The sequence below is a fragment of the Astatotilapia calliptera genome, chromosome 15 (assembly GCF_900246225.1).
Source record: "Astatotilapia calliptera chromosome 15, fAstCal1.2, whole genome shotgun sequence".
Classification (NCBI taxonomy): Eukaryota; Metazoa; Chordata; class Actinopteri; order Cichliformes; family Cichlidae; genus Astatotilapia; species Astatotilapia calliptera.
The window spans coordinates 31,391,609-31,406,562 of NC_039316.1; the positions used below are offsets into that span (position 1 = coordinate 31,391,609).

Genomic DNA, 14,954 nt, shown 5'->3' on the forward strand with positions numbered 1-14,954 from the left:
TCTATCACTACAGCCGTCTTCCTCTGCTTGTCCACCACTACTATGTCCGGTTGGTTAGCCATCACCATTTTGTCCATCTGTATCTGGAAGTCCCACAGGATCTTAGCACGGCCATTCTCGACCACACGAGGGGGCGTCCCCCAATTTGATCTCAGGGCTTCCAGGTTATACTCGGCACAGATGTTCCTGTATACTATGCCGGCCACCTGGTTATGGTGTTCCATGTATGCCCTGCCTGCTAGCATCTTGCACCCTGCTGTTATGTGCTGGATTGTCTCAGGGGCATCTTTGTACAGCCTGCACCTGGAGTCTGTATGGCTCTTATACTTAGAGCTTGTTCATATGCTGCCATAATTAGTGCTACTGTGCTCTCTTTCATTCCAGCTTTGTCCAGCCACTGGTCGGATTTGTCGATGTCAGCCACTTCCTCTATCTGCCAGTGGTACATTGTGTGCAGCGGCCTGTCTTTCCATGATGGTTCCTACTCTTTCTTGGGTTTCTGCTGCCTGAGGTATTCATTGAGCACACGGTTGGTCGTGGCCATCTTCCTTATGTACTTGTGGATGTTCGTTGTCTCATCCTGGAGTCCGCAGCCTCCTTCCTTACACATATCATACAGTCAGGAGCTTCCTCGTGTTGATGTCAGTGACTTCTATCTCCTCGTTTGGCTAGCTTATATATATATATATGTGTGTGTTTGTATTGGGTTTCATTTGAGGTTCTTTCAGTGTCAGATGTTGGCAGTGTCCCAGCCCACTAGGACTGGTCAGGCAGGTTTTCCTGAGCAGCTGCTGGCTGTGTCATACACACCTCTGTGTTTGCTGTGGGTTCATTTGAGGCAGACTTGTTGACAATGGAAACAGATGGCTGGCTGTGGCTGAACATCTTCTTTTCCATGGGAATATACTTCCTCGTTAAACATTTCCAAAGCTGTTTCCACACAATGTACATGAGCTCAGTGAAGTTCAGAACAATGCATAGTACGGAAGTGCAACCCATGATGTAGAGGAAGATCTTCTTCTCTGTGGCTTTGGCAATGAAACAGTCCACTGTGTTGGGGCACGGGCTCTGGCTGCACTGCAGCAGCATTGGGACCTCAAAGCCATTATACAGGAAGTAGAAAGCCAGCAGGGAGCCCACCTCAAAGGCTGTCTTGAAGATGAGGCTCACAGTGTAGGTGCAGAAAAGACCTCCATCGATGCGCCCCTTGTCCTGGTACAGTTTTCGCTTGTGTTTAGCCTCTCGGTACTCCCGGTAACCCACATGAAGGGCTACTAGCAGTGAAGGGGTTGACACCATGATGAGCTGCAGAGCCCAGAGACGTACCTGCGAAATAGGGAAGAAGTGGTCGAAGCAGGCGTTCTCACAGCCGGGCTGCTGTGTGTTACAAACAAAATCCTTCTGCTCGTCCTTCCACACCTGCTCAGCTGCTGCCACATACACCAAGATCCTGAAGAGGAAGACCACAGAGAGCCAGATTCGCCCAATTCCAGTGGAGTACTTGTTGACCCCACTGAGGACATTTTCTAGAAAACCCCAGTTCATCTTTGATCTCCTGTCAGGGAACAAACCAGTAGTCATGTACAACCAAAGTCATAGGATGTCAACTTAACTTTAAATCACATGCATTATGTATGCAGTTTCCTTGTTTCTTTTCATTTTGCAATATGTATTATATACATACGTTTTTGGACAAGCATAATGTATAAAAATGGCTATAGTTCATGCAATCGTTTTTATTTAAGCTAAAGTCTGTACTTCAGGCATGATTTAGTATAAGATCCACTGTAAAGCTTGCCACACATCAATTCACCAACTTTAGAGCAACATTACAGAAACTGTGTCAAAGTACCCATGGATCTAACTGCACTTTGATTTGGACCAAAAGTCACCATCAACCTGACTGAACCCCAAGGGGACATTTTGGACCAACATATTAGTGCTCTACCATCATCCAATAATCAAATGAGAGAGCCTCTGGTTGTCTCTCCTGTACAGTTCCAGACGCATGAAAGATCATTGCAAAGAAGCGCTGAGGCTGAGGCACCTTAGAAAAACATGATTTTTACCGATTAATTGGTCTGAGCTCATCTGTATGGGGCTAGATTAATTACAGGAAATTACAAGATCATTTATGGTAAAAACAAATATTTATAATTGATATTAAAATTTTCACCCAACTACTTGTGATACATGATTCTTATATAATAGTAAAAGTAGCTCTGTGATCCACTGAAACTAATTTGCAGTTATTCAAAACTGCACAAAGCTTCCCTACGCCCTTTCCCCAGCTGGTTATCCAGCCTTGGACACTGGCAGATTCTATACAGGCTACATCAAAGAAGGATTACAAGATATATTGCAACTGACAATTTTTGGTATCACACTTTGTCACAGATGCAATATTCTATTCTTAAACACGAAACAACAAACACACATACATACACATACGTGTGGAAATACAACCAAGTTTCTTTTTCTTGTTTCCGAACCTGCTAAAGTGTTGTCAAAGTCTAATAACATATTCTCAAAGGTCCTTCCACTTTTCTGTAGTGATCCAAAAAAGCTTTTTACCTTTTGAATGCCCCAAAATGTCACGTATGATATACTCTTATGGTATTGTATAACTGTCCAAACACAGAGAGTAACATCACCCACAGACACAGTGAGGAGGTTGTATTTCTGTCATACAGTAAAGAAACAGCAGATAGCTTACCGGTGGTGCTGGAGGGCGTTCTTCTCTCTGGTAGCGGATTGTGTCGAGTATCAACTACGCGTCCTTCACTGCTTACTTGCAGGTAAGAGCTCAGTGCCACACCTTTCCAGGAAGACATAACAGCAGCCGGTGGCTGGCTGGATCACACACTTTTTGTTTTGTTTTCCTACCTGTGAGTGTCTGTGTTTGTGCAGAGATAGACACCATCACCATGGAGCTGTCTAATGTAAATATATGCTGCCTGTTCAAGCTCATTGTGGGGGGGAAACATGCACCGTTTCAGCTGTGTTATCTTTCTATCCTCTTCTATCTGGCAGGATGGAAACATGCAACTTTGATGAGAATGCGATCTCCTTACCTGCTGATAAATTAATCATACATCAAACCTAAGGCCTGAGTCTTCAAGCTGCCATTTTCATGCCTCATTTTCATTTAAGTTTATTCATATAGCACAAAATCACAACAACAGTTGCCTCAAAGTGATTTAGATTGTAAGGTAAAGAGTCTACAATAACCCAGAATTATACAAAGAAACTCCAACTATCAGATAATTTCTGAGGCTTGTTCAAAGGCAAGTGCAGTGGTAAAGATTTCCCTTCCCACTGTTGCCAAGTGAGGGTCAGGCAAAGGCAGCCATCTGCCATGACTAGTTGAGTGAGAGTATCGTTAGCCCCCACTATACTTGGGCACCCAAAACCTAACCAATGACTCAACTGCATGCCAGCAGTCAGCACCTTGTCACGTATGAATGTTTTCTACAGCTGTGAGCTTGAACTTTGGGTGACTTTTGTGTTGGTCAGTTGCAGATGTTACAATAACCTGAGCTCAGGGAATAATAATGTTGAATTAAGTGAACAACATTAAGGTCTTTATGTCTTTAGTACTTCCTTTACCACTAGGATCACAGGTGACAGGATGTATCGTAGCTGTTCTCGTCCTTTAGTGCTCTAACAAATGTAGATGTAAATGATTAATAATCACAGTAAACAAGACATGTTGGTGTGCCATACTTACTTCAATACTACTGTATACTACATTATTACTCTACTACTTTTAAAAAGGTAATTAAATCAATAAATTAATAATTTTTCTGAATTACTAAACTTCATAATATTCTTTTTGTTATACTTTTTTCTGGGTAGAAATCCCTTAGAAGATGTGGCGTAGAATAAATATCTTGAGATCAGAATACTTTGTTAATACCAGAGTAAATGATGTGGTCGCAGTTGCTCCAAGACAGTAACTAACTCTAAATTAAATAATGCAATATATTCAAAAGTTACAAAATATAACAAACAGCTCTAATTATAAATATCCCAGTATATTACACAAATTAGATACAGGTACAGGTGTTCCACCTATAATGTGAAGCCAGTATATAAAAAATGTTTTTGTCACTATGTAACCTCAGCGACAGTAAAACTCAGTTATGCTGTCTGCAGTCTTTGGTGTTATGTAATTTCCGTGAAAGTGTCCTTGGAAATGTTTTAGAGGAACTTCAGACACTATGTCCAGTCGCATATTTAGCTGCCTTGTTTTTGAGAAAATGCAGTGCAGGCTGAAGACGCGTGTAAGAAATTATGCCATTTACCAAAAAGTTATATGGCAGAATTAATAATAAATAAACAGCTTAATCAATATGACACAGCAGTTTTGTATATATTACTGTATATATGGCATGTAATATCATCATGCTTTGAGTTCATTCAAAATATATTGATAGTATTTTGCCCATGGCATAACAAAGTAAAGAACATAAAGAACAGCCTAATCTGGCCCTCAGTGTAACATTCAAGAAGGCCTCTCTTAAATCATATGTTTGTGGTGGTAGTCCTATGAGGCCCACATATCTCTGGAAAGAATCTGTTCTTCATGGATTCAGAAACACAAGCCTAAATTTTGATATTTTTTTAAAGTATTTTAAAATATATAATTAACAAAAGAAACAGCTCATGCAAATGCTTACACGTATCAATATTATCTTGAGACAAAAATGAAAATTATTTGAATTTATAAAACAAAACAAAAAGCCTTCCGCCTGGTCTCACACCTCTGCGTTTCTGTAACATAAATAACGAGTGACTGATCTGACTTGAAATTAATGAGTATGAGCTTTTTTTTAAAATACTTTCTCTTTATTGATTTTCATCTTATTTTACATACAGAACTAAAGAGGGCAAGGGAAACCAACACATTCACATATGTTCACATATTCCAAACTACACATCGCCTTGTTTTACTTACACATATTACATATTACACAGGTGTATGTTGCATTCAAACAAAATCACGACTACTCCTCTGCATCACACAGGTATCAGTTTCTAGTCTTTTAACATATAACGATCCCATCTTTCCCAAAGTCTCTCTCCTTTCTCCAGCGAGTACGGGCTTTGAAGGAAACTGTCCGTGACTCGCTCTGCTCTGTGGTTGTGAATGGCAGACAGCGGGGTGTCCTGCTTTCTGATTGGCTAATCTCCACTCCTGTTCCTTCCGCCCCATCCTCCTTCGCTTATAAGTGCGAGTTTCGCAGCAGGAGGCTGCATACAAGCAGTGTTGGTCAAGTTACTTGAAAAAATTAATCAGATTACAGTAACGCGTTACTGCCCATCTCTGTATACAAGTAGTTAAAATATAGTAAATTTTGAATTACAAGTTTGCAGTTTTCATTTGTGTAAATACAACTCTTATTATGACAGCCACACAGATACTTCCGGTCACGTGTTTTTTTTTTTTGTTGCCTGGACTTTATTTATGAACATCAGCATAAACACAAATACACTAAAGAACGCACTCAAGAAACATATGTCCACAAGGTTGAGCATTAAACATCAGAGCCTCCCTTTCAGTCTCTGTTTCCTGAATGCGTCCTGCACATGTTTTTCCCGCTCACACCCACAGAGAGCGCTGTGATTGGAAAAGCGCTACACTTGTTTTCCTGGCTGTCTTTGACTTTCAATATGGCTGCGCTTAGTTAGCTAGCTTAGGTGGTTTAAGTGTACTGTACTCTGTTTTTGTGTGTGTAGAAGTGTAGGTCATGGCGGACAAAGAGGCTGGAGCAGGGGTGGAGAGTCACGGTGAAAAAGGGTTCAGGACACCTGGGCTGAGGAGCGTACAGACCACCACGCTGTTCCGGGCCGTGAACCCCGAGCTCTTCATTAAGCCCGTGAGACACACACACACACACACACACACACACACAGAGAGAGAGAGAGAGAGAGAGAGAGAGAGAGAGAGAGAGAGAGAGCTGCAGGCCAATGAGTTGTTATTACCTTGGAATGTGAACTAGCTCTTCTCCTCTAAGTGACACGGACTGTGTCCGGCCTGCTGCACTGCGGGGGGCTTGGTGGTGAGAGAGGCTGGAGTTGTGGATCGATGCTTTGTTTCTATTATTTAAGCTCAGTTTGGAGCCTCTGATTAGTTTTAAATACACAATTTTGTTTTTGTTCATAAAAAACCCCTCAAACATCCACTGCGAAAAATGTCCTAAGATTTTTTTTTGTTGACAGGCACATTCAGAGTCCAAGTAGCCATTAAACCCAGTTTCAATACAATTTTAAAATGTGTTGAGAATTTGACAAATTGACTATGAATAAAGTATATTTGTTTATAGTACATCTGTATATTTGCTCTCTGTATAGTAATGTACAGATTATCTGTATATAATCTGCTCTTTGCTCACTCGTTACCCTGTGTTTATACATGTGTAATGACAATAAAGTTGAGTCCTAATCCATCTCTTAAACCATGACACTACTCTCCCTTACAGAAGCTCTCTTCATACTATAAAGTATTGGTACTGGTATCAGCAGTATTGGCCCAGTATTTTCAAGGTATCAATACCAACAATTGCAGTACTAGACTACTGTAATAAAGGTTTCTCCTGTTGTTTCTCTACCAGCAGTATGAACTTCAGCCCGCACACAAAGCATGGACTGGAGCGCGCTCAGTAACATCTCTATTTCACTTTGCAGAATAAACCTGTGATGGCCTTTGGACTGCTGAGCATCACGCTATGTGTGGGCTACTTGGGCTACCTGCACGCAATGAAGGAAAATGACCAGCAGCTGTATGAGGCCATCGACAGCGAAGGAGAGAGAACCACGAGGAGGAAATCATCCAAGTGGGACTGATAGCACAGCCTTCATCACTGAGTGTGTCTGTGTGGGGACATCGCATTTACTGGACTCAAACAAGGACACCTGTGTGTGTGTGTGTGTGTGTGTGTGTGTGTACATTAAAGTGTGTTATACATACATCTGCTAGTCTTTGTCCAGTCTGTGCATATATATGCATTTCCTCATTGCCTCAAATATTTGTTTGCAACCACATCTAATTGCCCCCTGGTGGCCATTAGAAAGACTGCAGGTTTAATGCATTACCATGTGCTACAACAATATATTGTATAGATAGCAAACACATCACATGAATCATTTCGTTTTATTGAACATTATGGAAAAACTGGATAAATACCCCAAATTACAAATGACACTTCTGAATTTCAGCCGTTTCCCTTTTATTAGTATATTATACTTGTGAAAAGGGGCATTTAAATCCATTGATTTGTATAAAAAGAGCAAAGAGAGCTCGAGCTCATATTTATATTCCGTGAAAGAGCACTGAGCTTGAAAGGCATTAAGAGAGAATTTCAGCCACATTGAAACTAAATAAGATCAACCTTTACAGGAAGTATAATGGCACTTTTCTACATTTAATGTGTTCCAATGCACACAGTGCCATCTACCAGTGCACGTGGATGTTATGAGGATAAGATTTGTGGGTCTGCCAGTAAATCGACAAGATTATAATTGAAGAATATATTAGCAGCTCCCAGCCAGCTTTGACCTACGATGCATGTAATTGAAGCAGCTCTTTTGGTAGAACAGTGTCACATGTTGGTAAACTGCAAACGCTGAGAACAGCACCCTGATCCATCCTCCTGCTCAGATTTCTGAAGGTTTTTTTCCAGGTGTGGTCTGATATACAGCAGACTAACAAGCCACGTCTTTCAGTTCTCTTGGCAAACTCTTGAAATGGTGCATGTTTTATCGCCTTATAATTCCTGCTTCTCTTCAAAGTCAGCATGTGTTTATGGATTTCCAGAAGACTACATGGCTCAAACATGAAGAGTGCTCATGAGACAGCGAGATGTGATGTCATTCTGTGGATGAAATGCGCCGCAGTAAAAGTCCTGACGTGTGTGAAGCCAGCATCATGGCCAGACATCAGCTGGCTCTCTCCTCCTGTGGGCAAACAAAGGTACAATTAAAACAGCGTCTCTTTGTGCATTTTAACGTTTAACAAATTGGTTGAGGTAGCACCTTGATGACATCAGCCAGCTTCTGCAGTGCCTTTTCATATTGGCCTTCCATGCTCCTCAGGTTCTCCGGTTTAACCACCTGCTTCTGAATCCCAGGGCTTCCTGCTTTCACCACCATCTGCAGGAAGTTTTTCTCCTGTGTGCAGCCACAAACACCATGAAACAACCCGCACCTTTGCTACTTTCATCTCATCATCTCAAAGAACGTTATGTACCTGCACTCTGAGCAGAAAGGTAAAGGCCAGGCCTGTTTTCCCCGCTCTCGCTGTTCTTCCAACTCTGAGGACAGACACAGGGTCAGAGCACGTCAATGAGGGCAACAGCGAAGCATTACTCACGGTCTGATGGGCCTCACCTGTGAATGTATGTTCTGATGTACTGCGGTGCATCATAGTTAACCACACATTTGACCCCGCTGATGTCGATGCCTCTGGCCACCGCGTCTGTGCTGATCAACCTTCCAAAAGACAGTTTAAATGTGATATATCACATCTTAACATGGACTTGGTCAGTGAGCACAGATCTCAAAGCCAATTTAGAAATATGCGCCTGGTCAGCAGTTCCTTTCTGCATGGAGCCTGGATGTTCTTCATGACGTGGCCCAAAGGCACGCACATTAGGCTAACTGAGTGTGATCTTGCCAGCTTTGTGAGCAACGCTTGCCACCAGGAAGGACTACTATATCATATGCTTCCTGCCCACTGGCACACTTAAAACCACATTCTGAGTCTGAAAAATTTCTTTGAGGGCCAAACTTTTTAGGACCTGCATTTTGGTCCCCACAAAGATATGAATACAAGCTCACACACACAGACACAGACTTACAGTTGGATCTTTCCCTGTTCAAATTCCTTCAGGGTCTTCTTCCTGTCACCTGGGGAGAGTTGAGAGGAGAACTCGGCAGCCTGGACTCCACCAAAGAGCTGCAGCAGCAGGTGAAGCCTGAGGAGGAGGGAGGTGGAATCAGCACAAGAAGCCTTCAGTCATGTGATTTCAGGAGCTCTCCTACCTGTGCGCAGTCTCTCTGGAATTGGTGAAACAGAGGACTGGGTGGAGCTTCATGCGCAGGATGAAGTGGAGGAGTAGGAGTGGCTTACTGCTCATGGTGCAGGGAACATAGTACTCCTAAAACACAAAGCCACATCAGTCTGTACAAATCAAATTCTGGTTTAGTTCCACTCCCTGCTAAAGGTCAAAAGGGCAGCCCTCACCGTCAAACCCTGGGGGAAGTTGAAGCGGTCATGCCCATGGGTTGGCGAGGCTGCAGCGCTGTCGGCGTGGCCGTAGGTGGAGCTGAAGAGTCGGGGCTGGTGAAGGCCCAGCTGCTGCAGTTTCTCTGGGTTCTGTGTGAGCGTGGCGGAGAACAGCAGCTTCTGCAGTGGCGTCTGAGGTGGAGACAGACTACAAGGACAAGGCGGTCAGCTGAGCACCGACCTGGAACCTAAGTCCTGGCTGCAGAATTGGAGTTCTTCTGTTATGGTTGACACCACCGTGTCTGGTGAGCACACTGACTCTTTTTTATTTAAAAACTTCTGCATCATTCTTTTCAGTTAATTTCTCATTTTGACAAACTGTATCAACACAAGAGACCTTAAAATCCCACAAAAACATTAACATAACACTATGAAAACCTTCCCAGCTGTCTTTTTATTACTTAACTGTAACCTTTAAGCTTTTCTTCGCCTCTGTCAGTGCGCCCCAGGGCAGCTGTGGCTACAATGTAGCTTGCCATCGCCAGTGTGTGAATGTGTGTGTGAATGGGTGAATGACTGAATGTAGTGTAAAGCGCTTTGGGGTCCTATGGACTAGAAAAGCGCTATACAAATGCAGGCCATTTACCATTTACCATTCTGCTGGCCTGAGTTTGTGGCCAAGAATGAGACTGACATCATCTCAATCACCCCACAGTAGATAACACACACACACCTGGCTGATGTGATGCACGCTGCTTCTGTCCTTCTGAACACTGACCCGGGTTCAGCTCTGGATCGGTACACTGCTCCCATCACCTGACTGAGCCAGGACTGGTGCATGCTGTCGATCATCCTGTCCGCCTCATCGATCACCTGAGCAAGTAGCAGACACACACTGTGTGACACACACTGATGAGTGAACTCACTACTGCAGCTCGACAGATTTCAACAGCACTCACCAGAAACCGCAGATGTTCCAAACATAAGCCTGAATTCTTGGTCATGTGGTCAATGAGTCGTCCTGGAGTGGCCACAACAATGTCTGCTAGACTACGCCTCATGTTCCACCTGCACGGACATGACATAGATGCTGAGCTCAGCCTTTTCCCCACTGCACATGTGCACCGAGGACTCTGACAGGAGATGTGCCGCTGCGTTTCTGTGAAGCTTTGTTAGAGCCAGCTCGATTTCTCACCTGTGTTCTGACAGTGATGCCTGTTCTGCAGCAAAGGACTTCTGACCTGCCAGCATCACCACTTTGAGCGTGGTTCCCTCGGCATACGATGCAAACACCCTGTGAACCTGCACAGGAGACAATGTGAGCTGAGTTTCGGGCTCTGTGGAGCACTGCTGGGACGCAAACAGCTTGAAAAGGGTCTCACCTGCTGGGCGAGCTCTTTGGTCGGCAACACGGCTAGAGCCCGGACTTCACACACCACCCTGTCCATCAGCACCTGATCACAGAAAACACCCTCACTGTCTGTGTACTCCAAACAGGCGGCAGACAAAGTAAATGGTAAATGGACCGGTTCTTATTTACACAACTTGTACATTCACCCAAGTGCTGTTTCTAAGTGTTTCCGATCTAACATTCAGACACATTCATACTCTGACGGATGCATCGATGGGGTGGGTTTCCAAGGATACAGACTGGAGCAGACTGGGATCAAACCACCACCTACTAACCACCGGTTAGTAAGTAACCTCCTCTACCACCTGAGCTACAGGTGCAGCAAAGACATGGCTCTCACCTGTATGATGGGGATGACAAATGACAGAGTCTTGCCGCTGCCTGTTGGTGCAGACACACAGATGTCTCTGGGCTTATAGCCCCCTCGCCCAATCAGCAGGCCCTGCTGGGCGCTCTCCAGGATGGCTGGGATCACCTCTGCCTGCACTGTGGAGGAACATTTAGTCTCAGGTTAAGTGTGTGTATGAGTGAGAGCTGACACATGGTTGTGGAGACCTGTGGAAGTCAAGACAATTTTCAGTAATACTGCAAACTGCTGTACAAAGAGCCTCCTTGGCACGGCTCCATTTGAATCAAAGGCTGTGCTCTAACGTGGCTGCACAGCAGACACATTTACTAGCCTCACCTGGAAAGAAGTGCTGGATTCCATTACTGTGCAGGTTTTTCAGGAGCTGAGCACATAGCCCTGGGACATCAGAGATGGAGATTAGGTTGTTTTTAATGTCTGTGTGAATGACGTGAGGCTCAGCAAGCCACTGGGGCAGAACTCTGTCGACCTGTGAAACGAATGCAGTGTGAGGGTAAGTAAAAAGCCCTGTGGCGCTGCGAGTAATCGTGCTTCTCTTTACCTTTGGGACAGGTTTGCTCTCAAATCCTCCTATGAGTGTGAACCCAGGCAGAGTGTCTGTGGTAGATTCAGGCGAAATATCTGCAACCCAGACATTTAGATGTAAGCATACCGACCATCTACAGAGACTACAGCATGAACTAGGTTCTTTTTATCCTTGCGCAACTTTTTACTGGCTTGATCATCACAGAAAAAGTCTATTGTCAAAAGTCGTGGATTACTTGTCTGCACACTGCCCATCTCTGCTCCGACCAGCCGGCTGTCGCGTTTGTGGCGCTCCAAACACGTGTTGCACAGCATAGCAACACGTTATTTTTGACCAGGAAATAAAAAGCAGGATATATACCATATAGCCAAAAGCAGTCCCTTGTCTGTCTTTATATTTTTGGTAATATAGTGTATTTTACAGCATATGTACCAAATGTGTGATAAGCTGATAATACCCCCAGGCTCTTAGACAGGCAGAATGAAAGATTAACTCAATGTCTTCATACCTACATCACATGTGAGCATTGATAATTAAAAGAACCACCTGACTGGATCTCCTCCTGGTGTTGTATATTTGTCTGTTCAACAGGCTCCACACTGCATGAAGCTACTGTTTCTGAGTGCCTCTTCTTGTGCTGCTGAGGCTCTAGTCCACCATCTACGTCAGCCTTTCTTTTCTTTTGGGCATCCACCTGCTCTGCTGGGTGTTCATGGAGGGGTTCTCTCTGCTTAGCTGAATGGCGTTTCTGCTTTTCTTTAGCCTTCTTCTGCAGTTTAGCCAGTAATGCCTTTGACAGAGTCTCTTTTGACACACTCCCATCTTCCTCCTCTCCCAGATACCTGAGAGTAACACACATCCACAGTCACAGGTTGACAATTTTTGGTCAGTTTAGAAACAGGCAACATTCAAGTTATTAAAGCTCCCCCCCCCCAACAAGAACATTATGCAAAGCTAAAGAAATGCAGCAAACAGAGGAACGCAGCAACAGAAAGAACAGCTACTGTCATCTTCCTGCATTGTTCGTATGGTCAGCATCCTGGAGATCCGGGATGACCATTCTAGGGATTTTCTCTCTGCATCACGTTATAGGGTCCGGGTTCAAAGCAGTCTGAGCTCAGCGTACTTAATGTGACCATTCAGCACTGGAACACCTGATATATGACAGAACACGGGTGTTCCAGATTAACTGGTAGACTTTTAAGGAGCCGATACTAACAAACCTACTAATAAGCACTGAATACTTCATCTATTACGTTTGTGAAGTTACCTTAAACAGTACACGATTGTCCCAGATGACTACAGTTAAACATATATGATATCCAAACTCACTACGTCATCATTACAGATGATTTTCAAATTGAATTCATTTCCAGAGAAACGACAGAGGCAGACTATGCTAACGGGATGTGATGTTACAACACTAGTCTAATATTAATGTGTAATATTTGTTCAAGACGTATTTCTTTGTTATGGAAAACAACATTAAACTCATCATGAACAATAGGAGTGGGGATTTCTGGAACTTTGTGTATATCATTTGGCACTTCTTACAGGTGTAGACTGAAAGTAAACACGCAATAACATTTAATTTAATTTAAAGGTTTATGTGCAAGACGCGGCTGCCTCGTGCATGGGAATATCACCAGGTAAACTCGAGACAGTTTTTAATATTTTATTGTTCAAGAGCAATAAGACTGACGGAGTGTGTTTCAGGTAACCTCACAAATGTCACAGATGAAATACTCAGTGTTTATTTGCTGGCTTAAATGCATGTGTGGCAGACTTGCATTCCTTAAATGCAAGTCTGCCACACATGTGTTTGACCGTCACTAGTTATTTGGCGACACCGGTTAAATCTGGAACACCGAAAGCTTCCACAGGCCAGTTTTATTTACTCCATCAAAGCGAGACAGAGTTATAAAGTGGGCTGTGACAATGTTCACATCTATCTGGATATGTCCGTAAAGTGGCACACATCTGGATAAAAACTTTGTAAATGAAATATAAGATCTGAAACTGGCAAAGCAAACCTACCTATTCACGAGAAACAGAGACATGTTAGCAGCAGAACAACGCGAACTTTATCAGATCTCCCATCCAAGGGTTTCCAAACGTGACAAACACCGAACCCAAAACACCGAACCCAAAACACCTCCACTCTCTCGCGTGGTTCTGCACAAGGTGCAATTTGATGACGCCACCAAGGCCGGGCGCACATGTTTGTCGTCAGTCGGGCACGTCAATGTTGGTTTTATGTTCAGTCTCTAAAACTAGACTACTTTAGTCTCATTGAGTGTCATATTCAGATCCATCACCTCAAACTCTCAGTTAAGATGGATTTGTAGAAGCACAGCATTAACCAAAACCTAAGCCGATCATTTATCGTCCTCGTTTCACAAACACAAATGGTCCAGTCCACGCGGAGATGTTGGCCAATCAAACGTCAGGAGCAAAAATTCAAACTGAGAAAAGCGCGTTGGTCTTCCTGCTCGCATTTTGTGTTGTTTTTGGAGATAGACCGAAGGAGCGAAGATGACAGAGGAGTCAGCGGTAAAAGTCTGCGTTCGAGTCCGTCCGCTTATTGCGAGGTGAGCCTGGACGGCGGCGCCGCCGCCGCGTTAAAAATTCCCGTTAACTGTTGACATTGCCCCGGTAGCATTTTGAGCTCGTCAGTTATTTCAACCTCAGAGTCGGCTCTGGCGCTAAAGTGTTAGCAGTTAAGGCAAGTAAACGTCGCGTCTCTTTAATGAAGTTTCACAGAACCAGGAAAAAAAAGTGTTCTTTGTTTCCACGGTGTCCCGACCAGAACAGACATGTCATACTATTACCACTATCAAGCACGAAAAAAGGAAAAAGGTTTCTGAGCTGAAAACGAGTGCGAGGCAGCTAGCAGACTGCGTTACCGGGGCTAAAAAGTGATTTCCGATGTTGCTGTGTGTTGTTTTGTGTAATATCTTTACATCATATCAGAAAATAGACTGTAGTGAACAGGATTTCTGAATGGATTATATATAAAGTAAAGAAACGAGCTGTTTTTCATCTCTATGACTGGGCTTCGTTGTACCCACATTATAATCAAGTCTTTTTTTGCTCACTAAAATATGCTTATAGAAATGTGATGTAATATTTCTTACAATTTCTGCTGCCCTCTTGGCCAGATTAAATCTCTCTTGAAAAACGTATTTTTAATGTCAGTGACATGTTTTACCCGGGTAAATAAAAGATATGTAAAAGACACTTGCCAAATATTGATTGATCTTGTCTGACTCAAAATACGTTTGATGTATTTTTGACAGATTATAGGTCAACAAGTGTTTTAAAATAGTTTAATTCCCACAATCGCTTTTTGCCACAACACTGGAACAGCTGGCTGTGAGCTGATTCAAGGAGTGCCAACTTTGGGATGCTCAGAAGGATC

The 14,954-nt window shown here is 43.4% G+C and overlaps 4 protein-coding genes across 8 annotated transcripts in view; 2 read left to right on the plus strand and 2 right to left on the minus strand.

Moving 5' to 3' along the window:
- Positions 1-239: 239 nt before the first annotated feature.
- On the minus strand, positions 240-2,765 carry gjb7 (gap junction protein beta 7). The gene is made up of 2 exons (XM_026143570.1): positions 2,717-2,765; positions 240-1,555 (listed from the first exon to the last, which is right to left on the minus strand). The coding sequence occupies exon 2, from the start codon at positions 1,543-1,545 to the stop codon at positions 757-759; it is 789 nt and encodes a 262-aa protein (XP_025999355.1). The 5' UTR covers positions 1,546-1,555; positions 2,717-2,765; the 3' UTR covers positions 240-756.
- A 2,727-nt stretch (positions 2,766-5,492) lies between these two features.
- smim8 (small integral membrane protein 8) lies at positions 5,493-6,976 on the plus strand. Its single transcript, XM_026194495.1, has 2 exons — positions 5,493-5,882; positions 6,691-6,976. Exons 1-2 carry the CDS (start codon positions 5,754-5,756, stop codon positions 6,847-6,849), a joined length of 288 nt encoding a protein of 95 aa, XP_026050280.1. The 5' UTR covers positions 5,493-5,753; the 3' UTR covers positions 6,850-6,976.
- Positions 6,977-7,137: 161 nt separating this feature from the next.
- ddx51 (DEAD (Asp-Glu-Ala-Asp) box polypeptide 51) lies at positions 7,138-13,715 on the minus strand. Its single transcript, XM_026194494.1, has 16 exons — positions 13,571-13,715; positions 12,080-12,375; positions 11,549-11,628; positions 11,326-11,476; positions 10,981-11,126; positions 10,612-10,683; positions 10,425-10,531; positions 10,189-10,297; positions 9,963-10,102; positions 9,248-9,437; positions 9,046-9,161; positions 8,862-8,978; positions 8,392-8,493; positions 8,252-8,315; positions 8,038-8,172; positions 7,138-7,959 (listed from the first exon to the last, which is right to left on the minus strand). The coding sequence occupies exons 1-16, from the start codon at positions 13,591-13,593 to the stop codon at positions 7,942-7,944; spliced, it is 1,866 nt and encodes a 621-aa protein (XP_026050279.1). The 5' UTR covers positions 13,594-13,715; the 3' UTR covers positions 7,138-7,941.
- Positions 13,716-13,999: 284 nt separating this feature from the next.
- The window catches only part of cenpe (centromere protein E), a 28,042-nt gene continuing 27,087 nt past the window's right edge, over positions 14,000-14,954 (plus strand). For all 5 annotated transcript variants that reach the window (XM_026194489.1, XM_026194490.1, XM_026194491.1 and 2 more), the window contains exon 1: positions 14,000-14,124. In XM_026194489.1, coding sequence (XP_026050274.1) covers positions 14,069-14,124 — 56 coding nt within the window. In that variant the 5' untranslated portion in view covers positions 14,000-14,068. The remainder of the gene's footprint in view (positions 14,125-14,954) is intronic.

Coding starts and splice junctions, on each gene's coding strand:
- gjb7 (XM_026143570.1), bottom strand. CDS start 1,545: ATGAACTGGGGTTTTCTAGAAAATGTCCTCAGTGGGGTCAACAAGTAC.
- smim8 (XM_026194495.1), top strand. CDS start 5,754: ATGGCGGACAAAGAGGCTGGAGCAGGGGTGGAGAGTCACGGTGAAAAA. Junction 5,883..6,690: donor CCGAGCTCTTCATTAAGCCC/GTGAGACACACA, acceptor TTCACTTTGCAG/AATAAACCTGTGATGGCCTT.
- ddx51 (XM_026194494.1), bottom strand. CDS start 13,593: ATGTCTCTGTTTCTCGTGAATAG. Junction 12,376..13,570: donor TCTCTGTTTCTCGTGAATAG/GTAGGTTTGCTT, acceptor TGTTACTCTCAG/GTATCTGGGAGAGGAGGAAG. Junction 10,103..10,188: donor TGGAACATCTGCGGTTTCTG/GTGAGTGCTGTT, acceptor CTACTTGCTCAG/GTGATCGATGAGGCGGACAG.